Source organism: Mastacembelus armatus, chromosome 12 (genome assembly GCF_900324485.2).
Source record: "Mastacembelus armatus chromosome 12, fMasArm1.2, whole genome shotgun sequence".
NCBI classification, from domain to species: domain Eukaryota; kingdom Metazoa; phylum Chordata; class Actinopteri; order Synbranchiformes; family Mastacembelidae; genus Mastacembelus; species Mastacembelus armatus.
This window is the reverse complement of record NC_046644.1, coordinates 14,453,253-14,479,032: the sequence shown is the minus strand read 5'-3', so window position 1 is coordinate 14,479,032 and position 25,780 is coordinate 14,453,253. Positions and strand designations below refer to the sequence as shown.

At 39.6% G+C, this 25,780-nt stretch overlaps 1 protein-coding gene across 14 annotated transcripts; it reads left to right on the top strand.

Moving 5' to 3' along the window:
• Positions 1-1,734: 1,734 nt before the first annotated feature.
• On the top strand, positions 1,735-25,763 carry add1 (adducin 1 (alpha)). 14 transcript variants are annotated; one of them, XR_003295016.1, is made up of 20 exons: positions 1,735-1,869; positions 8,428-8,636; positions 9,357-9,519; positions 9,836-9,987; positions 10,408-10,488; positions 10,699-10,848; positions 10,939-11,082; positions 11,250-11,348; positions 11,920-12,093; positions 12,227-12,484; positions 15,300-15,395; positions 15,589-15,681; positions 17,191-17,277; positions 18,126-18,282; positions 18,819-19,208; positions 20,099-20,188; positions 21,146-21,179; positions 21,750-21,765; positions 22,845-22,898; positions 23,501-23,517. XR_003295016.1 is itself a non-coding variant. In XM_026296804.1 (19 exons), the coding sequence occupies exons 2-19, from the start codon at positions 8,442-8,444 to the stop codon at positions 23,523-23,525; spliced, it is 2,424 nt and encodes an 807-aa protein (XP_026152589.1). In that variant the 5' UTR covers positions 1,735-1,869; positions 8,428-8,441; the 3' UTR covers positions 23,526-23,664. The 14 variants fall into 14 exon arrangements, 11 of the variants coding, with proteins under 11 accessions (XP_026152589.1, XP_026152594.1, XP_026152590.1 ...); XR_003295015.1 differs by lacking the exon at positions 21,750-21,765 and having other exon boundaries at positions 23,501-23,588; XM_026296804.1 differs by lacking the exon at positions 21,146-21,179 and having other exon boundaries at positions 23,501-23,664.
• Positions 25,764-25,780: the final 17 nt, after the last annotated feature.

The window sequence follows — 25,780 nt, the reverse complement described above, 5'->3', positions numbered from 1 at the left end:
CACACGTATCAGTGGTCAGGGCCAGTTTTGCACTCATATTAAACACATATGCAGCAAACTCAAGAGTTTGTATTGTAAAGTTATTCCCTATCCATATTTTGATATGATGAAAGTTGTCACAGTTTGTCATTCCACATACATATTCCACATACATTTATAGTACTTGTTAGTATAATGCAATAAAATCAACAGCACGGGTGGGCAATACTGGCACTCAAGGGCCACAGTCCTGCTTGTTTTCCAACTATCATTGCCCTACACACTGCTGATTACCTGGATCAGGTGTGTTGGGTCATTTGGAAACTGGAAGATACCAATTCACTTTATCTTCTCCCACTTACTCTCTCATCTTAACAAGTATATACCAGCTTCTGATTGACTGAACACATGTGATCCAGGTAATTATCAGTGAGTAGGGCAGAGATAGTTGGAAAAAAACAGGCCAGTGGAACATATAAACTATTCAGATTGCTTATTTCATATCTTTCACTGACTTTGAAAATGGCATCAACATTATGCAAGCAGTAAGAACAGCATCATCTAGTGGATAATACCAAGCTTGTCATCCTAATGTTTTATAAAATCCTATAATTGATGTTTGCTGTAGTAGTGTAATAAATGCATCTAAGCTCCTGTAACAGTCTTTAAAATGGGGCATCACATGCCATAGCAGTAAACCTCTGAAATTTGCCAGAGGACAAACTGTGACATCTCTGATAAATCAGTTAACTGCGCCCCCTGCTGGGTGTTTAGTTATTTAATTGCACAAATGTTTGTGAAACCGCTGTGGGCTCACTTACTGTCATTAAAGAGAAGGAAGTAATTTGTTACATCAGATGCACACATAAAAATGTGAAATATCTGCACAGATTAAAAGAAATTATTAGGTCAAGGGTACTAGTCAATATTATATCTGTCTTATACAAAATAAAAAGGGTTACTAAGTGAACATGTTGATATGAAAATGCCTTCTTGCAATCTCAAGCACTTAACTTTTAGATTTCATACCTCCATAAAATAGCTAAAGCTTGGGTTTGTTCTGTGTAATTCAGCAGATTCACTCTAAATTTACTATGTCAAATCATGTTGTGCACACTGACCAAAGAAATAATACAAACAGCAGATAGAGGAAGAAAATGCTGTCAATGTCCTGCCCAATATTCAGTAAAATGCTTTTAAATTTTAGTTAAGGTCAGTTAAAATAAAACAACAGTTTTCTGGAGATTTATTTGCAACACGTATGCACTTTTAGATCCTTATTCTTTAAGTTTTTGTGGAAAATGGCAACTTATTTGTATTATCGACAGGACATATGTAGCTATGAATCAGAAAAACAAATATCTTCAAGCAATCTTTACATTGTGGAGATTCGCTGGTGTCCTAATATTAATATTTGAGAACAAAATGAGGATGTGTACAGTCTTTAGGAAAGAAATAAGCTATTTAATGAAATCACCTTGTGCTTAATAAAAACTAATTTCCACATTTCACAGCCTAAAGAATTTAACGCCAACAATGGGACAGGTGCTTTACATCTGGACTGCACATCTGGATTTACAGACTGCACATCTGCTGACTTTTACCAGTGAACCCAAAACCCCTTTCTGCGGGGCGGGCCCAAAACCTCTGCTCCAACCACTGGCCCCGGCGCTGTCACGTGACTCTGATTGCCCAATGAAGAGCCGCCGATGCCTTCTTTTGCCGCACCCGAGTGGGATGATGGTGGATGGGCGGAGCCACGACGCAGGGACGGCAAGCGCAGAGAGATAAACCCGCTCAGAAACCACCAGGGTAGGGGATAAAAATAGTGAAAAACTATCGTCTCGCTTTCACCGAGCACTGTTTATAATTCAACGCTTCATAGAGAGGGTAAGCTTTGAAATTATAGTGCATTTCAGCTGCTGTGTTTGTCCGGCGCAGCACGGCCCATGTGTTTTTTATGTTTATGCCATTTCTTTCTCCTTGTGTCTCAGTGTGGCGATGTTTTGCTAATGCTGTGTTGATCGGAGGAGGGTGCAGAGGGGCCGCTGCGCATGTTTGTAAACAGTAAAACGAATATTTCTGTTTGGTTAAACAAATTCACCACCGCTCAGACCGTTTCCTGCGTATAATAACAACCCCCGGGGGCGCACACAGTATGTACCCGGTGGGTTTTGTCCCAAGCACAGCTAGCATGCTCCCAGAGCAGGCCTGTGTGGTTGCATTAAGGTTATTTTGCATTTGACTCGCCCACATCTACTGGAGCTGTTTAGTGTGGACTGCTGTGCTGATCAGGTCGATCCATTTCCTCCTGGAGTGTTTCTGCTCCGAGCCGGTCGGTCTGGGCGTGTGTTGAAGCAGCAAATTTGGGCTGTATGATGGAGCTGTTCAGCTTAGACAGCACTAAGCCCTGCATAATAATGTCGCTGCACATTCATTTTTAAATTGGACGCAAGCTTTGCAAATCACAGTGCGAGAAAACACACCATCAGGATCAGATGGAGCAGCCTGTGGTGTTACATCAGCCAAATAGCATCGACTATACATCTACATAAAATAAAAATATGGAGAACAAAGCAAAATAAAGGTATAAAAATAGTAAAGGTATAAAAGTTGGACCATTTCTCTAACTATGCAGTGCAATGGAAGGCCAACAGACAGAGGATTAGTATTGCAAAAGGGAATAAAATCAAGTCATAATATTTATAACATAATTTACTACAGTTTATTAAGAATTTAATAATCAACTTATTCACTACATACAAACCCCAAATGTTTGCTACTTCAAATGATGAATTAATGGCTTAATGTGTCCAGTTGTCTGACACCTACCTGTTTGTTTGTTTTAAGGCCCAAACTGTGAGACATAACCACTAAGCTGTTGCTGTGTCTGGCTTCTTTCTGAAGTCCACTGTGAAGTCCCTTCCCCCTCATACAGTGAGGATTAGCAGAGCCAAACTGCCAAGATAAATTGTCTCTGAGTGTGCGTTAAGGGATAGTCACTCCCCTGATTTGGTAATTCTGTTAGAATGAGTGAAAGTCCCAATGGAAGTAGCTTTGTCTGGCTCCATGTTGCCATCATCCACACACACACACCACACTACTACACACATGCATATACACTCATTCTACATACAGAGCTCTGTGTTTGTTTTACTCCCACTCCTCACGCCCACACCCTTGACTGCAGTGCAGCTGAAAATGTGTTCCTCATTTCACATCCATTTCACTCTTACTTCACTCTTTCCTTCCTTCCTCCTCATATGTGATCACTTTTTTTTTTAAGTTAAGGATGTAAAAACAGTCATTCTTAAACTTTCATTCATACCATTCATACCATGATCACTTACGATCATGTCAATATATGTAGCTATGTTTGGGTCAAATATTTCGTCAGCATTATGCTACACAGATGCACACATGATAGCACAGGCCAGAGTGTGAGACTAGGGGAAGCTGTACAGGGAGGGATGTGTTATTTCAGAGAGCGATCTACCACCACACTGTCCCGTATGACATGTGGCAATCAGATAAACCCCGAACCGCTGTCCTCAAACTCTAATACAACACAGCAGGTCGCCTGGTCTCTGCGCTCAGCGGCATGCTGATAGTTTCTCTGATGGTGAAGCTCACTTACTGTTAATTAAAAAAGTTGTTTGTGTCTTCTGATGTGATAGTTTTCTTGTGTAACACGTTGTTTTTTGGGACTATAATCAATGTTGGGCACATTTGTTTTATTATAGGGTGGAAAACAAACTGGACAAAGTGTCTTTGAATCTTCTTCACCATGTTTCTGCACAATAGGGTTTGAACATTGAGCTTGGAAATGTGTACATGTATTGTTGCCTGCACACTTAAAATGCTGTATTTTTGTTCTTCTGCACTTAGCTCATGTTGTAAATTACACTGGAACTTTTCTGTGTCAATTAAAGTCTGGTGCACAAGGGCAGTGTTAAAATGACACCTAATGCATTCCTGCCACTGTTAGGGTCTGACATGCACATACACAGTGGATTCTTCATCCCCAGTAATGACAGGCATCCAGCTCAGGGTTATAAAGAGCTTTGTCTGAGTGCTTCTCTTGAATGCCTGAAAAATGCTTGAAACACCAACTGTACACACACACATTTACCCAAAGACCAGCAAGACATCAAGACCGATTATTTTAACAAGCATAATGATCTTTTCACTGGAGATTGCTTGATTGGCATATTCTTGGAAAGAATTAAATGGATCTCTGCAGAGAGTTTTTAGTGCAGGCTTCCGTCCCTCAAATGAGAATAAAGATAGCACTGAAATATGTGCAGCGTATGCCTTTACAAAGAGCTAGGCACCATGTAAGTGCACACAGTCTGGTGCTCTTTAAATAATATCTCTTTTTTGTTGTTGTTGCTTTTTTTAAACTCACTGTTGCCTCATAGCTGCCTCTGTGGAGGACAGAAACATCTGTATCTGGTGTCACTGCAAGTTCAACACATCTGTCTGCTGTCCTTTGTGTAAACCCCAACCATAATTAGTTGTTGATGTGTTAATGCACGAAAATTATAATGTTAATAATGTAGTTTTGCACATGTTTGTAGGCTGATCAGAGTTTTGTAATAAAACGCAGCCTCACAGAGCTGCAGGCTGTAGACTCTTTTGATTGCTTTTATCCAAAAACAATTTCTTACCTGATTTTCTCACTCAAAATAGATGAATGACAATATTCCTGTGCAATTCTAAAAATACTATGCCTAAATGAGTCAAGCCACATTCTGTGACATCAGTTTAGGACTGAGATGACTTTGTTTTTATGTTGGTACAGATACTTTTGCAGAGTAACATGACTAAGGTCTAATGAAAGTGTATGATAAAGGAGATGCACACAGTCAGCTGATGTATCAGCTTCATCCACACCAGGTCGCTCCTGGCTTTTTCAGTTTGTTTGTGCATGCTTTTTTCCAAACCTACAGGGCCCAGAGCTCTGGTCAGGACAGACACTGACACTAAGAGCTGCCATAAAATCCCCAACAAATGAGGGTGTTGCTGCATTAGTTGCAGCTTTAGACACACCCATGGTTCCGCTCACACAGGACAGGGTACTTTCCAATACAGATTATTTAAAGTGTGTGGTTGTGAAAGCAAGGGTAAATTTGCCTCAAAGGGAGACAGGCCATCACAAGATATTTCATTAAAGCCATTATTGCATTCCTTATTTTGTTATGTATTTTCTATGTATTTTAAAGAGGGTTCAAGTGGAAGAGTTGAGCAATTTCTGGTTGCCTTAACTTGTCCCAGTGTAGTATGGCAGGAAATCTTCCTGTCAGTGAAACATAGTGAGATTTACGGAACTGAGTTTTATATTTGCATACATTTGTAAAGTCGTGATAAAATATAAGTCCTTCACATCAGTCGCATTCTGTGTAATTCCTATGAGCTTTGTAACATTTTGAACTGGCGTAATTTTATTGATTAGTTCAGTGATCCATAAAGTGCGGTGTTTGATTTCCATTGCCATTTACTATTAAGTGTACATCACATTTGTAGGAATGACATACTGTCACTGAATAGGCCCTGTTGTTTTGAATCTATTGTCCGTGAGTAACACATTAGTTTGAAGGTTTGCGCCTTGTAACACTGCCTGGCTCGCAGTGTGATGCTGGCCTATAGCTTACATAACAGTAGTCTTTAAAGGATGCCCCGTGTTGCCATGGTAATGCATTTGGTTTCCATGGAGATTGCACACTTTAACAGTAGCTTGCTGAGCCCTTGCACCTACATTTCTGAGGAGAGATTAGAAACAGGGGGTCTGGTGAGGCGGGGGTGCCTGTGCTTCTGAGATGACAACATTGTGCATAGTTGGAGGAAGCTTCCTGCATCTACAGACACTGTTATTGGTACTTTGTCAGAAATAAACAACTGACTTGTTTTGGCATAGTTCACATGAACTTCAGATACACTAGAGTTGTTCTTTCTCCTCATTGCAGTTGTAGAAATGCTAAAACTGTTACTTTCATTCACCCAGAGTATTTGCAGATTTTGTGGTAGTGTGCACTGCAGTGTTGGACTAATGGTACCCTTTACAGACAGTTGGGTTTTGGATGGACAAGACTTTTGCAGAAGTTGCCTAAAAACATGTTTGTGTTTTGAGCATTTTATAGGTAAAACAACTAGTTGATTAGTCAAGAAAATAATGATCAGATTGCTAATAATCATTTATAATAACCGTTAGTTTCAGTCCTAAACCACATAAGACATCTCTACCTGCCCCAATCATTATATCAGTTAGAGCAGATGTCCTTGGCTACATTAGTGAAAATGTTTTAACTCTCAAATGGATTTCTGAATTACTCCAAGCATGCCTACTATAAAAACAAAAGAGAGGTCAATAGTAACAGAACAGCCTCAATCCTTCAGGGATTTGTCACTTGTTTGTCAGCAGACACGTTTGTTTCGCCTTGTTGCCCCTAGCAGTAAACACCAACATAGACAGGCAGACAATTTACAGTGTAAACAAGGTCAACCAAACAGAATAAGACCTGGCTGTCTGTGTCGAAGCATTAAGGCCTTCCGCCTGTAAACCAGGCTGACATGGGTCAGTCTTTTGCGGAGGATGCAGAGTTGTCATGTACCTTAACCTTGCTGTGTTTGACATACTGTGACTTACATGTGGCAGGTTGTGATGTGCATCTCAGTTTGTGGACATGAATTTGCTGACATTACATCACACTAATCCGTGTATATTTTTATATCTTGGGGGTGCAGTTGTCATAATAACAGGTCCAGGATTGGGACTTTCTTCCTACCAAATGAGTGACCTGAGCTAATTGCAAATGTCCTTATTTTTCTGTCAATAACTGGTACCCTAGTCATGATTAATGGAGAACAGAGTTTTCCTTGCTGAATGATTGCAGAGAGTATGCAGATTGGGGTTTTATTTCTTGATCACAGCAGAGAGGAGACACCAAAGAGAAGAAGGTAAAAAGGTTGGGATCAAAACAGAAAAAAATATTAATGGCTTAGAATTAACCAAACAGCATGAAAACACAAAAACCTTGACTGGAGCAGGTCACGAGAGATTTGTGAAAAGTTTGGGTCTGATTTTATGGAAGATCTCAGAACACCAATAAAAGCAGGCGAAGCCAAAAGAGAGTCGGGCAGCACTGTGTGATACTGGATGCTTTGGGCTTGGTCTGCAGTTGTCATGGTAGTTTCAGCTGAACATTTGTATTGATGTAGACTAATGGACTGCATCAGCTTCTGCCAGAGCACCCCTCTCATTACTCATGCATGCTTGCACACACGTTTTTCTGTGCTTGCAGGTCTGTTTGTGTCCTTCAGAGCCAGAGCTTGAGTAGTCTGTGCTGTGACAGGCAGGTGAGGAGTGTTTATCCTCCAGTACACCTAGCCACCTGGATGGACATGGATCGATTGGAAATCTCTCTCTCTCTGCTCTTTATGTCCCTAAATCACTCTCTGTTGTTGTTAGGTAACTGTTTTAGGGCAGCAGTTCAGTGGAACATGTGCTGACATCTGAGCTAGCTGCAATCATCTGTTATTTTCATTATGGTTTTGTTTGTGAAATTCCAGATGATACTAAGATCAAGGTGATGTTTTCAGATGTTTGTATTGAGATGATGTCTGAATACAGTGACTATTTGGTTAGAAATTTGCAGTAAATTAATTGCTTGCCAATAAATACTTGGGCTAAATTTCTACAAGAATGGCTGTTTTGAGCCTTTCAAATACACACTTTATATCACAGAAAAAATATAAAATATATCCATATATATATTATAATATTTCTGTCTGGAACGAAAAACTAAATAGATATAACCTTGGACTTGGCTGAATTGATGGATGTTTTTTACACCACTTTCTGACATATTGAAGAAATGATCTGTACATTAATCAAACATAGAAGTACTTGTTGCACTTCTTGTGTACATTGTACAATTTTTGGTTCCAATGTTTTCAGGCTGAATTTTAAAAGTAAGTGTCCGTACTTCCAGTTTTTTTTTCCTTCTTCTTCTTTGCCTGGGCTTGACACTTGGGTGGTGTTGTGATTCCAGGAAACACATTGTAGAAATCAATAAAAACCTCTGAGCTGGGAAGAGCAGTCACATGTCCATGACAGGAAACAGGGGAGAGTGTGGTCTGTGTGATGGGCTTTCTTGTCTAATGAGCTCATTTCCTTATCTATAAAGGAAAAACTTCCCAGTGTTTCCTCTATTATCATCTTATTGTCTTCATATTTTCTTATTAATGATAACTATGGATTTCTTCTACACTTTTAAGAAGGAGGCTTTCTATAATTGTACATAGTTTAAAGCTGAGATAGAATGAAATTTTAAATCTTAACTCTCTGGTATTATGTTTTATTTTCAAGTTATTTGGACAAACAAAAAGAAAAAGGTGATAATGTTGTTACAAAGCAGTTTAAGGTTATTGTTGCTTCTCCTTTTACAGGAGGCCAGCCCAGGATGAACGGTGACTCAAGTGCCGGAGTGGTGACGGCTCCCCCTCCCACCACAGCCCCCCACAAGGAGCGGTACTTCGACCGGGTGGATGAGAGCAGTCCAGAGTACCAGAGGGAAAGGAACATGGCGCCTGACCTGCGGCAGGACTTCAACATGATGGAGCAGAGAAAGAGGGTGTCCATGATCCTACAGAGCCCGGTCAGTGGAACAGATGTTTGTGTAGCATGTAGCAGCCCTTTAACACACAAAACTACATTTGCTATACATTCGCTGCATTACCTGACAAAATACCGTGTTCACTGTTGATAAATGCAATAGGCCAAACTTGGCATTTTTAAATCTGATTAGGCTCCTTTGGTTTAAAGACATCAGCCCTCACAACATCACATGATGGATCTGGTTCATTCATAACAGTGTGTTTGCTCAGGACAGAGAACTGAACCCCATTATATGTTTTGAAAGGCACTGCTGTATTGTAGGTCCTGGAAAAGGCCTAGAATGGAGCTTTAAAGGCTTTTACTTTAAGCTCAGGACAGTGCAGAGAAAGATGTCAAGCTGTCACTTTTTATTACCTTTTTATTTCTCAACCACATGTACAGTTGAATTAAATTATGTACAGCTGATGTGTGTGGCTGTGCCTGTGTCTCTGCCCTTTATTCCGCTATACCTTACAAGTTCTTTTCAGATTTCGATACTTTTAAACCTTAAATTAGGATGAACACGCTGTCAATTACTTTGTAATATTTTAATTAATGTGCATCCTTTTTTTTAAATCAGTCTGCTCTTAAAATGCATTTCTTATTGGCTATATAGTATATTGGTTCTATAGCTTGATTCTATAAGTATCTGTTTTTTTCTCTTTCTGTTGTTTTTGGGTCATTGCACCTCTATGTGTTTGTGTGCGTCATTGACCGGAAGGCATTCTGCGAGGAACTGGAGACAATGATCCAGGACCAGCTAAAGAAGGGGAAGACGCCTACGAGCCTGTTGGCCCTGCAGCAGATCGCAGACTTCATGACCACTAGCATGCCTTCCATGTATCCCGCCGCACCACAAGGAGGCATGGCGGCGCTCAACATGAGTAAGCAGAACAGAGAGTGACTGTGTGTGATGCTGAACTCAGCCATGCTGTTTTTGTGCTCACAGTGAGTAATACATGAATGCCAGAGTTAATTTCTGAACAGAGATTCTAGGTCTAGTAGGCAGACATCATCTTATTTTTATTATCACTGTAAGTGGGACTTTCTTTCCTTGCTGGCAATGAATAGACATAGTTCTTGTTTCTTTTGGTACTGCACTGTATTTTATCTATTTTTGACCTGGTAGAGGGTTTACTCCCTCAGTAGTATTATTATTATTTTTTCACCTCTTTCTATGTGTTCATGTGTTTCTGTCAGGTCTGGGCATGGTGACTCCAGTAAATGATCTGCGTGGCTCAGACTCCATCTCCTACGACAAGGGCGAGAAGCTGCTTCGCTGTAAGCTGGCTGCCTTTTATCGGCTCGCAGACTTGTTTGGCTGGTCTGAGCTTATCTACAATCACCTAACAGTAAGATTCTTTGTCATACAGCAGTTCACAATGAGGCTTTTTGTATAACCATTTTATCTCCTACTCTAATATAAATGTGTGTTCTTTTTCTAAAAAGAAGCATGGCTTTAGTATCAGTGTGCAATGTATAATTACAACACACATATTTATAATGCTGTGTGAATCACTGATCTGATTTTGAAGTTTGCAATATATGCTGAAGAGTCTGTAAGTGAAATAAAAGCATCATTAAACAAGAACTGTGTTAAAAGAAATTGTTTAATCCACTACTTGACAAACACCTGATGCATTCGTTATGGGCTTTATAGGCTAAATTATGTGATGTGGGCCAACGGCAAAAATTGACTGATTAATTGATTTCACTGTTAGCTAGTTTTCCATCTAACAGTGGAATCTAATGTGACTGTTCTGGTGTTTTAGGTCAGGGTCAGTTCGGATCAGGAGCGCTTCCTTGTTGTCCCTTTTGGGCTCCTGTACAGTGAAGTCACTGCTTCCAGTCTGGTGAGAGTCTGTGGTGGTCTCTGTTAAAGTTTTTTTGTGTACTTTTCTACTATTGAATGATGCCACTTTCTTGTTATTTCAAATTGCTCGACATTATTTCACTTCTTGTGTGATTAAATGCAGCAAAGCAAGCCAGTCAACATGAGCTAAGACATTCAAATTGAAACTTGATTGAAAATTAGTTATTTTTTTGTCTGTCCTGCCATCCAGGTAAAGATAAACTTTCAAGCTGAGATAGTTGACCGGGGCAGCACCAACCTTGGGGTCAATCAGGCCGGGTTCATTCTCCACTCTGCCATCTATGCTGCACGGCCTGATGTCAAGTGTATAGTCCATATACACACACCTGCGGGTGCTGCGGTAAGGAACAATGTACACACAGCAATTATACATAACAGAAAGCAACAGACACATTATGGTCTAATGCAATATGCTGTTGTTTGGTTGCAGGTGTCTGCCATGAAATGTGGCCTGTTGCCCATCTCACCTGAGGCTCTCTCTCTGGGTGAGGTGGCCTACCATGACTACCATGGCATACTGGTGGACGAGGAAGAACGTACACTCATACAGAGGAACTTAGGGCCTAACAGCAAGGTAGTTTTTTTTTTTTTTTTAACAGTTGTTAGTATGTATGAATATACTATAAAACCTGCTAAAGTCTGAATTTATAACCTTAAAAACACATAACATCAATGTATTTTTATCAATTACATCAGCAGCAGTATTTCTGTATGTGATTTTACATTTTTCCTCTGTGCCAGGTACTCATCCTCAGGAACCATGGGTTGGTCTCTGTAGGTGAAACAGTGGAAGAAGCTTTCTATTACATCCACAACTTGGTCACAGCCTGTGAGATCCAGGTAAGAGACACACTGAGTTCTGTCAGTATTATTGAAGCAAAAATTTAACTGTGGTTGTTTTGGTGGTTTTCTCTTTACAACATCTCCTAAAGCATTAAACTCTCACTATAAATGTATTTTACTATCTTGCTGTGTGGTTTTACTGACAAAATTCTGTTGTTGCTTCAGTTAAATGTAAATGACGTCTTTATGTACATCACAGAACCTCTGATATGTCAGCTGGTGGTTGTGACTAAACCTTAATCTTACTGTATGTTTGTCACAAAACTGGATTATCACTTTGCTATTTGGCTTTATAGTATGACATAGGCAACCATGTATTTCCATTTGGTGTTGTGACATTTTGCACTTTATGTTAGTCTGTATTTTTCATAACAGTCGTCTTTGTCGCTTGTCTCTCCACATCTTTATATATGTTCACGTCCTACATGTGTATGCCTGTATGTATTTATGTGGGTTATGTTGGGTGTGTGTGTGTGTGTGTGCGTATGTGCTCATGCCACATTTTTTCCTTCTGTTTTCTGGATCTGTCTGTGGTTTGTCTGTCTGTATTCCCCTTCCTTTCTTCCAGGTGCGAACACTGGCCAGCGCTGGAGGACCAGATAATCTGGTGATGCTGGACCCAGGGAAATACAAGTCACGTCCACGGGTCCCTGAGTTAGCTGGTGACGGGTCCTCTACACAGCCCAAGTGGCAAGTTGGGGAGCAGGAGTTTGAGGCTCTCATGAGAATGCTTGACAATTTGGTAGGTACAAAGAAAAAAAATTTGCTGTTCCCTTTAGTGTGGCTTTAGCAGTACAGTCTTTGAATGCACTGAGATCAACACCGGTATGTTTTTCCCAACTCCTATTGTTGTTCTCTATCTTTCTGTCTCCCAGGGCTACAGGACAGGCTACCCTTATCGCTGCCCAGCATTGCGAGACAAAACTAAAAAGTACAGTGACGTGGAGATTGCTCCCTCTGCCCACGGTGGTTACTCATACGGGGACGACAGTGACTCAGGTGCTCGATCCCCACTGAAACACAGCTTCCAGCGCGGCCAGCGTGACAAGACCCGCTGGCTCAATGCTAGCGGTCGGCCCGACGAACCTTATGAGGACGGGCCCGACGGAACCAGCCCCAAGTCGAAGCCAAAGGTGTGGACGAACATAACACATGATCACGTCAAACCCTTGCTGCAGTCTCTCTCGTCCGGTGTCTGCGTGCCAAGCTGTATAACCAACTGCTTGGTCTGTGCCTACCTTATTGTTCATAGTATAGATTTTACAGCTACCTTGTTGGTGGAATTGGGTAGGTGGTTGGCATCCTGAGGTCCTGGGGACAGTGAGGAGGAAAAGTCTAGTTTTTCTGCTAATCTTTCTCAAGATTTTTACGTAACTGCTTGCAGACTAAAATGGAAGCCAGTATAATTCTGCCTTTTGCTCCTTTTTTAACTCCCTCTCACTGTAATTTTAAATGTTCTATTAACCTGCCTTTCTAATGCAGTTACCTCTGCTCTGTTAGTTACTTCTTAGCATAGCTGTGATAATTTGGTGAACCCTCTTTACTCCTTTTTTCCCTCCCCGTCTCCTAATCCTTTGTGATGCCGGGCCAGCTGCTCACAGCATGCCCCACTGCATGTGTAGTAGTGAAATGCATTGTTGGTGTTGATGTTTTTCCCAGAGGAGCGAGCAGCAGGGGTGTGGCATGAGTCCTCAAGTGGCAAGACACGGTGATGTTGCTGATACCCACACTGTTGTTCACCTTGTAATACACACTATTAGTTTTGTTTCTCAGTAACTAAGTTAATCAACTTCTAGACATAAAGATAAGTTAGTGGACAGTACAAAGAAAAGCAAGTGTAGTGAGATGTAAATAGTATGTAAGCCAAAAACCAAAGTGTTAGTTTGTGTTTAGAACTGCACGCAACAGTGTATTTATTAGACATTTGATAAGATTCACATTTATTGAATAAAAATGAGGGAGGTGGCATGGCTCTAAGAGTATAGAGTATTTGCAAAACATTGCAGTATAGACATTTAACAAGAAATAATATGGTTATACAACAAAGCAAATATTTCTGTGGGAAAGGAGATATGCAGCCTGCTCTTCTGATTTCCTTTTTCCCCTCAAACACCTGCAACTGCTTCCAGTTGTGTGTTTCTGTTTCCTGTATTATTTTTGCTCTCTCTAGTTTCTGGCTTAAGTTTGACTCTGAAAATGGTTTTGAGCAACTCAAGGCCTGCATGAGTGGATTTTGTTCGAAGAAAAAAAAAAACAGAAGTTAAATTTGTCCTGACCTTTGAATCAATTATCTCCTGTTGGGAAAGTAGGAAATGTTGTGTTGTGAGACACTTTCTCAGTGAGTATATCGTGTTTACATGTTCATCTCATAATCAAGCAACCCAACCCAGCTACCTCCATCCAGAAACCCTCCCTCATCTGGCCTCTGGTTTGACAGCTAACCAGCCAAGCTTAGAGTAAACAGGAATGAAAGTCATGAGCTTATGCTTATCACTGCAAATTACATGCTTAGTTTACAAGGGTTTACATAAAATATTGTGCATGGAAGCTAAAGATTTGAGTTGTATATTCACCCGCTGCTCATTCAGTTTGGTTGAAGAAATGGGTCCTGAGTTTTTTTTTTTTCCCCTTCAGTCATGCTGAGCATTACCAGGTTTACCAAAACATCTTTGTGAAAATATTTTTTCCACATTAAGAGCAAAATGTTAGTTAAGATAATAAATGGTTTCACTTTCTGCAGGAAAGATGCACTCTTATTTTAGTTTGTAGTATTGTGACAATGGCTTTTTGTCCCAACGTGGGCAAATGTCCTCGGGTGTGTTTCTCTTTTATCTCTGTCGTCCTTGTTGTGTATCAGCCTGGGAAATGACTTTGGTGATGCCAGCTCACCCCTCACTGCCACTCTCGCTTCGTAAGCCAGCCTCATCGTCTCAGTCACCCAGCCAGCAACCCCTCACTCTCCCCCACTTCTCACTTCTCCCTCCCTTATCCCTTCACCCTTTTTCTCATTCTGTGATAATTTCAATTCATCACCAGTGTGTTATTTCTATTTGTTTTTGGTTCCAGTAGGACATCAATGATGATGACAAATGTTTTCAGTAGTACAAATATACCACATCTTAGTAGGTTTTTCCATCCATTTCTGTCTGAGCATCTCCAGCACTGATCATCTCAAAAGCACGTTTCAGTCCTCAGTGTTCAGTGTGAGCTATATAAACCATACATGCTCCTAAAGGCATATGTGCTTTACATCTTTGAAATCTTACAAATCATAAACAACTACTTTGTATATTTAATATGTTCATGAAATATTTTGCAAGCAATACAGCTATTAGTGTTTTTTGTGTTAAATAAATAGTATTTACATCAGAAAACTAGTTTTAATGCATTAGAAGATTCTTTTCTAAAATATGTTCCCAGGAGTTCTCTTGAGTTAAGGTTAGGGAGTGTCCTGGGTTGAGATATTTCTTTCTTTAGCTCTGTTCGACAATAAAAATATGCCCATAGACAAAATGAAACAGGACAGCCCTATTGCTCTCTGTTATATAATTTAGGCTCTGCTCTGGTAGGTATTTGTGCAGAAGACAAACATTCTAGACTGCATTAGATATAATGCATTAGTGGGAAAATACAATCTAATGTCATGGGTTGATAAATAAGTATCAGAGTAATGTACTGTTTGTTTCCTACCAGTTTAAAAATATATATTAAGCTTGTGCATATTTTCCTGAATGTGCCTCATCATCATTGGTTCACTTTTTACATCCAAACCTTTTTTTTTGTTTTTTTTACAGTTATCCAACTTTGTTCATTTCAGTTCAGCATGATTCTTGTATTGTGAAGCCTGCATAGTATTTTGTCTAAACCTGTTATTTGTGCTTGGGTTTGCGTGTCAATTTGTATGTCTTGTTTTAGTTGTTCTTTTAACATTTTATCTGGTGTTTACAGTGGACAAAGGAAGATGGACTGCGCCAGGCTGCCGTAGCCAATCAGTTCATCCCACTGAACACCAACCCAAAGGAAGTCCTGGAAATGAGAAATAAGGTATCACAGTCTTCCTTTAGTTGTGGTTGCAGTCAGTTTTCTGATTTTTATTGTGGTCATGTTTCTATGTCCCGCTCAATAAATCTTTGTATCCTTTTACTGTCTGTACTTTATGTACTTCTGTACTGCTTTTGTGCAGGATTTTACTGTGTGTTTATTTTTATTTATTGATTTAAAATGTTATTGTTTATAGATCCGGGAGCAGAACCTGCAGGACATAAAGACAGCAGGGCCCCAGTCTCAGGTTCTGTGTGCTGGCACTGTGGTGGAACGCACCTTTACCCAGGTCAGTCTGTGAACTCAGCATATGCAAACCTTGCTGCTACAGCTATCCTGACCTGGAAATGAATATGTTTCACCTGTCTGATGAAATACCTTTTTGGTGTCTTTTAATTAGCTAAAACATTATCTATATATAAATATACGGTATATATCATTATATATTCTGTCCAGGTCTGGAGTTACCCCCTAACTCAATCTGCTGCAATGTGTGAATATTGTGAGTGAAGTTTTCCTGGACACCGAGTTTTAATGAAATAAATTACTTGGTTGCAGTAAAAATCCATCAATTGCAATTTGATCTGACATCAGTTTCTGAAGCAGTAACTTTACAGAGAGCAAAACATGTCCTCCATGTTGTGTCCCAGAGCATGGGGTGACTTTGTAACTGTGACATTATTCTTTGACCACAGAGATTGTCAATGTGGCAGGTGAGTAGTATGTGGGAGAGGTAACTTCACTCTGCTCTCCAAACCTGCCAGCTCAGGTTGGCTCCATATCCCAACATTTTTTTCTTCATTTCAATGTGGTTTTTATCAGTTTTGTCTTTTCAGTAGTCCAGAGTTAAGGCTGCTATCTGTTTCAGTATCTGCAATCATTTTGGTTAAAATGTTCAACGGTCTTCCCATTGCAGTCAAATAACACCATTTTTCTGTGCATGCAGTCTTTATCCTCTTTTGTGAGGTCCAGATGTAAACCCTAGGAAAATGGCTTAAAAATTGCCCTCTGAGTTCAGTTTGCACGACTTACCCTTCCTTAACTGTGGAGCTCTTAGTTCACTGGTTTCACATGTGCTACATGAACTTCATAAACATTGAACCTAAAATTCATGAGGAGCAGGGCTTTAATGTAGTTTTACGGCTGCCTAAACCTCTCCAGCATGTCAGTAGAAAGATCCAAGGGATGCCTTATTGAACTGTTTTGTATCAGATTGTTTCAAACAATTACTGTATAACAACATATTGTGTGCGTAGTTAGCCTTTACGTTGCATGCTTCTGAATATTTTCCCGATCATTGCTACGCTCTATTCCAAACCATCTTGCTTTGCATGCATTTCCATTGTATATGTGTGTATTGTTTGTGTGTATGAAGGGTGGAAAGTAGCTAACTAATAATAACTAACCATAATCTTATTCAGATCATGCAGATTTTCAATACATTGTCAGCTTACTGTGACCTATAGTTGTACTGCTATTGTACCAGGACTTATACACTGAGCCTTTTTCCTAAAAGGCAACCTCATAATGTTTAAAATGTAAAGTCTGGAAACATAATTTAAGTGGTTATGGTCATCATGCCACTTTGACCTTCACAGTGACTGTAAGCAGTTTTTAGCATGAAAAGCACTTAATATTTTTTATTAAGATCTTGTTCTCTTTCCCCCTTTGTGTGTGAAAGCTTGTACATTTCTGAATGTCCACACACATTCATGCCTGCCTGATAGACTGCTAATTTGAATGTGCTGGTATTCATGAGCTGGGTTGTGCCCCCACCTCACTGGGTTTACTATTGCAGGACGCCCCTCTGTCTGACTGTACAGACACTATTGATGGCCTTGATGTGTCCGAGGGGTCCTATAGTCCTGCTAAATCAATTAGAAAGGTACTTACTGCTCCAGTCACAAATTCTATTCACTTGTACTTCACCTTATTCTCCAGTCATTCCTCTTAACCTGCAGATAGGCACTTGATATCTGGGTCTAGTGCTAGAATGAGGCAATTTCCTAACTTACTTACTTTTCTAACCATGTGACCTCATCCTTTCTATATATTTATGCAGCCTAGAGCATGACAACTTTGAGTATGATTGAATGTTTTTTTTGTACCAGCTATGATTGTTGAGGTCAAAAATAGATTTGTGTTTGTCTGTAATGAGTCTGTCTGCAGTAGAGGTGTTCACAATAATTTCAGAAAGTACTGGTGCAAGCTGAGATGGGCAGTAAAGAGAGCAGGTACTGGATGCAGTGATGGTGGTGTTTGTTGAATGCAGATTGAAAATCCTTAAAAGAATAAGTGAAGTTAAAACAAATGTTGATTTACATTGATTATTTCCTGTACACCTGGTAATGCACTTTTGGCTTGACATTTTTCTCAAATCTGACAATGTTTTTATATGACAATATTACTTTATATTCATAATATTAGGAACTAATCTTTTACATCTTAATGTGTGCTTCCTGAGTCTGAAATAGTCTATTAGCTGTAACTTGTGTTCTGAAGATATGCATTATTCCATTCATCTATTGTTGCTCATGCTGCGTAATAGTCATGTGGGTAAACTATGTCTGATCTTGTTTAAGTTTTTAAACTGTGAGATTAACTGCAAGGATTTGACACTGCAGCTAGTTTTCCATATTTTACATCCTGCCATGTCTAAGCTTCAGTAACTGTCATTTATTTCACCTTGACGTCTCTTTTTGGCTTTTTTTTTTTCCCCTATGTGTCCTGAAGGGGGAGCTTGTGACCGCATCCAAGGCCATCATTGAAAAGGAGTACCAGCCCAAGGTTATTGTCAGCAAGAAGGGTCCCAACCCCTTCACCACACTCACTGACCAGGAGCTGGAGGAATACCGCAGGGAGGTGGAGCAGAAACAGAAAGGGACTGAAGGTAAAGGGGATGGGTGGAGAAGAGAATGATGAGAATGAAATGAGTTAAACTATTTATAATAATATTGTGCTTATGTTATGTTATTCTTTTGTGAATAGGATGATATTCAGATCCAATCAACTTTTTGCCGCTTAATAAAACCGACAACCTGCACAAAATTTACCAGTGATATTTAGTCATTCTGCCAAGTTTCTGAAAAATATATTGATATGCTTTTTGTGTTTATTTTCCACTTTCTGTAGATGATACATAAAGATGAGTATACCTTATGGTAAAATTGCATTGCAGGAAAATTAAGGAATTGTGTTGCAATCCACAGCTTCTGATATCCATAATCACTTCCATCAAGTGTTTTAAACTTGAAAAAAACATTAAGAACTCACAGGAGCTCTTATGTTTGTGTTCACTTTAATTTGATATTTTACTGTTTTACTTATATTAAGTGGAATTTTTTTTTTAAAAAAGAAACTAATGAAGTTCAGATTGTTCAAAAAGTGATGTTGTCTCTCCCCACATACATACACATGGATTCACAGTGCAGGGACAAGACACCAGTAGGGAGGGATCAGCCTCCAGCGTGTCCTGTCCTGAGTCTGAAACGGTATTGAGGGGTCAGGCCTCTGTCTCCACAGCTCTGCAGTCTGCAGCTGATTCACCCAGCTTAGACAGCTTAGAGAAAGCCCCAACTCCAGCTCCCACACCTGCTACACCCGCATCTGAACAGGGCTCTTCTTCCCCTGGCCTCTCGAGTGAGCCTGGGCAAGTTCAAGGTGGTGCAGACTCTACTGAGGCTGTTACAGATGACGTTTTTATGACTGCAGATGAGGTTTTTTCAGCTCCAGATTCCCCACATAAGGAGTTCCACTGCGCTGTGGTGCGTGCCCTCAGCAAGGAGCCGTCATTGATACAGGCAGATCAGGCTCCAGGTACAGCAGATGAGGCGGAGTCATGACTAAACTCTGGCCTTCTGCTTCCTTCCTCCCCTGCTCAGCCCTGGTCAGCCTCACTACATGCAGCACATTGGGAGCCTGGAAATCCCTGCCTGCTGTGTCCTCTCCTTTTTCTGGGGAGCCTGCTGGCATTTTTTAACTGTGTGCAAGCACCCTCCCTACCTACAGTTCAATCTTTGAAGCCTTTTGCTTGATTATTTTCCTCCCCATCCCCTCTCTGATGTCTTATGCCAAGGCATCAGAGCTCTGGCAGGTCAGATACCTGTTTGGTTTGTGTGGTTTGATTGGATGAGAAGCTGAGGAGAGGGGATGTAAAGAGGGGCATATTTTGAGATTTCAATCCCTTCTCTTCTGTTGTGATCACTCAAGTTTAAAAGTGCTTTTGAAGTGGAGTGCTGTGCTAACCTTTGAGGAAGCTGTGTCTGAGCTCTATCATCCAATCAGAGCATTCTGTCTGTGGGCATAATTATGTCTCTTCCTGCTAACTTGCCCTGGAAATATCTCTGTTGGTGTTGACTCTCCCTTTTGTGATTCCAGACTGATTTTCATTAAAGCTTCTGGTAGTTTTGGTTTGTTTGGCTCTTTGGGATATATTTTAATGTTGATTTTTAGTGGGTTTTGTTTGAAAGGGTTTGCTGTTTTCTGTGAATAAAGCTTCATTCCCTGTTTGGTTCTGTGTGCCTTCTTCCCTGTTCTTTGTGTTGCAGTGTTGTTGCTTCAGTACCTCTGAAAAAATATATAGGATTCAATAAAAAATTTGCCAGAGAAAATGGACAGCTATAAATAATTTAAATGCTCATGAAATTATGATTTTTGTTCCTTATTTATTTAAGGTTAAAGAATTTTATTACTGATTTTGTTTTCAGATCCTGAGCAGCTAGTAGAGCCTGAGGAAGCACCCCAAGGTCAGAAAGCCACCACCACGCCACCCAGCACCCCAGTCAGAGCAGAGGAAGGTAGGTTGGCCTGATATACTTGACTTACCTGGCCCAGCCTACCCCAGTCTGGTTCAGCATGGGTCCTCTGGATGAGTGATTTGGGTTTGTTTAGGGTTTTCAGAGGGAATGCAAAGGCTCCTACCCATCTACCTGCCTGTCTGTCTTGGGGTCTGATGCTGTGTGTTTTTTTGTTTTGTTTTTTTTTTTTTTAAATACTACTACTACTGGTGCTGTGCTGTGTTTTCTGTAATAACAGGCCAAGAGGTTTTGATTAGTAAGTCAGTCAGTATTACAGGAGAAAATCATTAGCTAAAACTACATTCTCAAGGCCTAATGGCAGGAAGTGGGTTGGGAAGGCAGCAAGTGATGTATCACACCAAAAATATATTTGACAAATAAGGATTTTTTTTTTTCTTTTTTTTTTTTTTAAGCATTTTATGGTGGAGCCCAGCACAGATGCCTCAGTCTTTTTTATTTTTTTTTTTATTTTCCCTCTTGGTCTTTATTACTATTGGATTACACCTAAGTCAGCAGCATCATCCATTGATGATCCATGTTGAGGACAGAAAGTTATAATTGTATTGCCCTTTATTTAAATAATAATTGGCGTTAATCCAGCCATACACTTAATTTTATTTCCTCTATGAACTATATTCAGCAGAAAGTTACAGTCAGCACAAGGGAAGAAGGGGTAGAGGGGTTTAGATCGCAGGTGTAATCTAATAGCTGAAATGTTGTTATATAACATATGTCTCTCAATGTACGATATCTCTTTTACCCTTTCACTTCCATTCTCCATCTTTTTGGGGTCTCTTAAGAATGGTTCCCAACCATTCTTTTTTTCTTCTAGTGATTTTGCTCTTTCACTTTTTTATTTTATTTTTTTTTTATTTAACACAGTGCCTTTGGTTTGATCTGCATAGACATTTGTTTCTACTTGTGCTTTTTCTTCTTTGTGCCTGCGATTACAATCAGGAGATGGAAATACAAAAGAGTACCTGTTGCCATAGTAAGTATGTACTGTTCCACCTCCTCACCATCCTCCTAATTACTCGTCACCCTCCACACCTGTGTTTGATCATTTACCCTTTTTTCTTTGCATGGCTTCAGTAGTAGAGCTGTTCTGTGGTCCGAACTAACCTATTTTGCTGGGGAGTGTGACTATTCAATCTGTCCTAACTTGATTCTCTGAATCTCTGTGTTGCAGGGGGTTATTTTTGGACTCCTCCATTATTTGTAATCATCCTTAGATTTTAGATTTTGTTAAAAAATAAATAAATAAAAAAAATTACAAGAAACAGATATCCAAATACATTTTCTTATCATCTTTAGAGATATAATACACATTAAAAGGCCCAATCACCTAAATGAAAATGGAGGATGTTTCTGAAGTAAACCTCACAACCTACCAAACCTTTTACATTAGATAACCTCTCTTTTCTTCCTGCCAATGACTCACTATCAAATTAACCAACCTCTCTTGCACATATGCACATTCTGTCAATGTTACATGACACTGTATATTTTTTCTAATTGAAAAATCTGGTAATGTCTTGAAAATGTGTTGTTCGTTTTACAGATGAGCCCTTTACCAGGTACATCAGTGCTTTATTTGAGTGTGGCTTTCGAACCAAACTTGCTGCTTGGTAGCTTTGCTGAAACTTGCCATTGGTTCAGCTTCAAAGACAGTTGAAGCCTAAAGCTTGGCTGTGTGGTGTTCAGTCTACGTTTTTTTGTCTGTGTTGTTTGGCCTCATTTCTGTTCTGACAGATATGAGAGATCTAAAATGAAGACCGATGTGTACTGATTTCTTAGCTCTTAACAAAAGGTTTTACATACTAGTCTCTGTAGCATGTGAGCAACATTAAAAATGAGCAAACTGTAGTTGACTGCAGAGTGTGAGCTTGTAGCAGTGGTTTTAATGCTGCGTGTGCCCCTGATCTAATGAGGTCTACTGAAGCAGACCTTCTAGATCAAGCACCAGCAGCTGCTGCTTTGTAACTCCTTTTGCTGGGAGTATATTTAAAGGATGAGATAATCACCTAAATCAGTTGACAGTTACTAGAAAAGCCTAATTAAGTCAGTGGTGGTACATCTTAAAAATAAACAGCTAAACATTTAGCAAGAATTCCCAGTGTACACAGATTCAGATGCAGAAAGACAATATTTACAATGAATCCCTGCAATGTGTCAAGCTTCCTAATTAAGGACTGCAGTTTATGATTACGTAAGAATGGTTTACTCTCAGAAAAAAGAAAATCCAAATCCAATATAATCCAAAAACAATTTATAAATACAGACAACAGAATTAGCTGTATTCTGCCTGTACTTACATTTTTTACAACACGATAAACAATAGTTTACCGCTTACTTGAAAACAAGAAATACAATCACTCAATAAAGGGAATATCAGGGAATACTAGTTATTTTTTGTACTCCCAGCAACTGAATTAAACTGCAATCAGATGTTGTGAGATTGTGGCTCCTGTTGATGTTTCAAGGCCTAATTTTAACTTATTGGTCCTTGAGAGCTGGCCAGTTTTGAATTGCGTTCCCTTTAGCCACTCCCCTAATTTGTCATGTAACTCCACTGGAGTTTACTTGCTAAAATCTCTGAACACATTACTGTTTTTTCTTGTGTTGGAGTCGTTCATTTTTCTTTGTTTGTACACAGGGTGCAAATGAACAAGGGAACAGCACTCATTAAGATTTCCCTGTTTAAAGGAAGGTAAAACAAAAATGCTGAGTACAAGTGCGGCCTGTTACAATAGGGAGAATAAAAGAAATCACAGAAAAGTCACATGTTTTGTTGCTTGTTGTTAGTCACAATGTAAGAAGTACACGATCATGAGTCCTGAAGAAACAATTTTATGTAAGAGGTGCATTTTGTTTTGGCTTTTCATTTGAAGAAAGGTAAAAGTTTAGGTGTCAGTTGTGTTAGTGAGTTGTGTTGCAGTTGAAGGTTGCTTGCAGAAATGATTTTAATTTTAGGCTGTCTTGAGGTTTCAGTGTGTAATATTTAGAGCTTCATGAATATGTTGTCATTAGTGTATAGTAACTCAAAAATACCAACCGTGGCAAATTCTTAATCTCAGAATGAGCCTTTTAAATCTATATATCAAAGAGGCAGCTATGTTGCACCACCATGTTTCTACAATAGCCCAGAATGGACAAACCAGTTCTGTGTATGCTTTTTGTAAGAAGAATGGGTTATACACCTTATACTTTGGACAGTTTGTGATAGACTGAGTGGTGTGTAAGCTCAGTAGCACCTATCAATCTGTTGTTCTCTGAGACCATTAACTCCCTCTGTCTCCCCCCTGACTCCAGAGTCTTTGCCGGAACAAACTTATAAAGATGAGAGTGACGCAGCCACCCTGAGACAGACCCTTCCAGATTTAACACCCGATGACCCCTCTGATGCCCCAGCACTTCCTGCCGAAGAGTCCGCCTCTGCCCCTGCTACCGCAGATGCAGCTGAGGGGGAGGAACCCGCTGACGCTGGTGACCAGGAGGGTGACGAGTCCCCCAGCAAGTCACCCTCCAAGAAGAAAAAGAAGTTTCGCACCCCTTCTTTCCTAAAGAAAAACAAAAAAAAGACAGAGTCCTAGACTGGAGAATGTTGGATTGGTCCCTCAAGGCTGGTATCTGCCTTGTCATTTTTGCTTTTTGTCTGCTATTAAGCAAGCAACATTTACACACAGTTAAGCTTTTTGTTGTTTTAATATCATTTGTCGCTGGCTTATTAACCTATTTTTCCTTGTTAGTGTGTGCCAATTTTGTATACAGTGTAAAAATGATTGATTGCAAAGGATTTTAATTATTAGAGGCTTTTAGTTGAGCGATGCATTCATTCCTGTCCACTCCCTCTGGCCTTTATGCATGTTTATTACTACAGGCCCACACATGATGTGAGGTTTTAGGGTTTTATCACCCTCATTTTTTTTTGTTTTTTTTTTTTTTTGTTTGTGAGTATTACTAAACTGTTGTAACCACTAGAATGTATTGGGATTGTATCAAACATGTCAAAGTGTCTTTTAAAAACACTGAATGCAGAAAGAGAAGCTTATACTCTATCATTTAACTGGTGGTAAATTCTGACAGACCTACAAATTGCATAGTGCTAATTTTACCTTTGAAGCTGCGCACCCATGCAATTATATATTATAAGGCCAGGAGAACTACAGTTGGGATATTTTAAGTGGATTGCAATGATACAAATTCATTAATGACCTGTCAACAATCTAATTTTTATGAAGTGAATAATCACATCTGAATGTTTGATTTTTTTTTTTTTTATTCAATTTTTTATTCCTGAGCATCTAACTGGACCTTGACTTGCAGGTATGTCAGATAGTGCTTTAAATCTTCATATGATGTGGTAACTATATCCATCTGCAGTGCTGTGAACCTGGCTATGTTGAGCATGAATCACAGCAGTGTGAAACATCAATGAAGTGTCAATAAGCCCTGTTTTTGCTGATAATTCCAGGGATTGATAATGAATTTGCTGTGAGTCTTCAGTATGAAGGAATATGTAAAAAGAAATTCTTGGTTTGTTTTTCATTTATTGTAATTATTTGACCTTGGATTTGTTTTCATTTGCCCTTTAGTTTCTCTTAGACAGAAGTGGGCAGAAATGGTCCATGCTGTGAGATTAATTTTTCATTTTGTTCTTTTTTTTTGTTGCAAAGTAGATTGAGCCATGATGACTTGCTGTGAGAGAGCACTGTGAACCTCCGCTTTTATAGACCACTGTTTGGGAACTCGCACATGTTGCTTTTAGATAGTCACAGTTTATGATACAGAGTAGATACTGTTGTTGCAGAACATGTAAATGACAATGTCACTGTTACAAGGCTACATGATCAATCATATCTCAGAACCCTCAACCTGAACTTTCCTGTGTAAAACTCTGAGCTAACAGGCTCTATCACTGAATTCCTGTGTTTCCAGTAGTACTAAAGAAAGAAACGGCGTGCACTGGAGAAGCAATTCTGTTTTGGTTTTGTCACTGATACATGGTCAGTGGTGTGACTGCAAATGATCTGTGCTTTTGGTTGCAGGGCATTATTACTAAGGCAGTTTTCATGCATTACTTCCTAATTTGTGTTTGTCTGTTTTAGTGAAGGGTTAGTCATCAGTCTGTCTATTTCACTGAACCAAAATGTAACACTAACAGGAAGCTTCACCTAACCAGAGATGAGTAATAAACCTTGGCCTGTGTTCCCTGCAGGTGGTTAACCTGCAGTGCTGCATATAAGCTGAAAATAAGTCCTGATGGACTGCATGTATAGAGTGCATAGAACGTCCTTTAAATGATTGTAACTCCCCTGTTTTTATTTGATTTATATTTTATTTTAGCTTGAGTGTGCTGATAATAATGCTGAAGTCCTTGCAGTCATGGTTTTCATTTGAATCAACCACAGATTTTTGTTAAATCTCACAGCTATGCTCATTTGTATTCTCTGTCTTGAAATACTTCCAAATTAAATGTGTCGCATCATTATACCATCTAACAATACTTCACCTATCTTTTCTCATGGTTCTGCCTCTTTTACAACCATGAATAAAAACACTACCTTAAAAGCAAGTACTGCCCAATTGTAG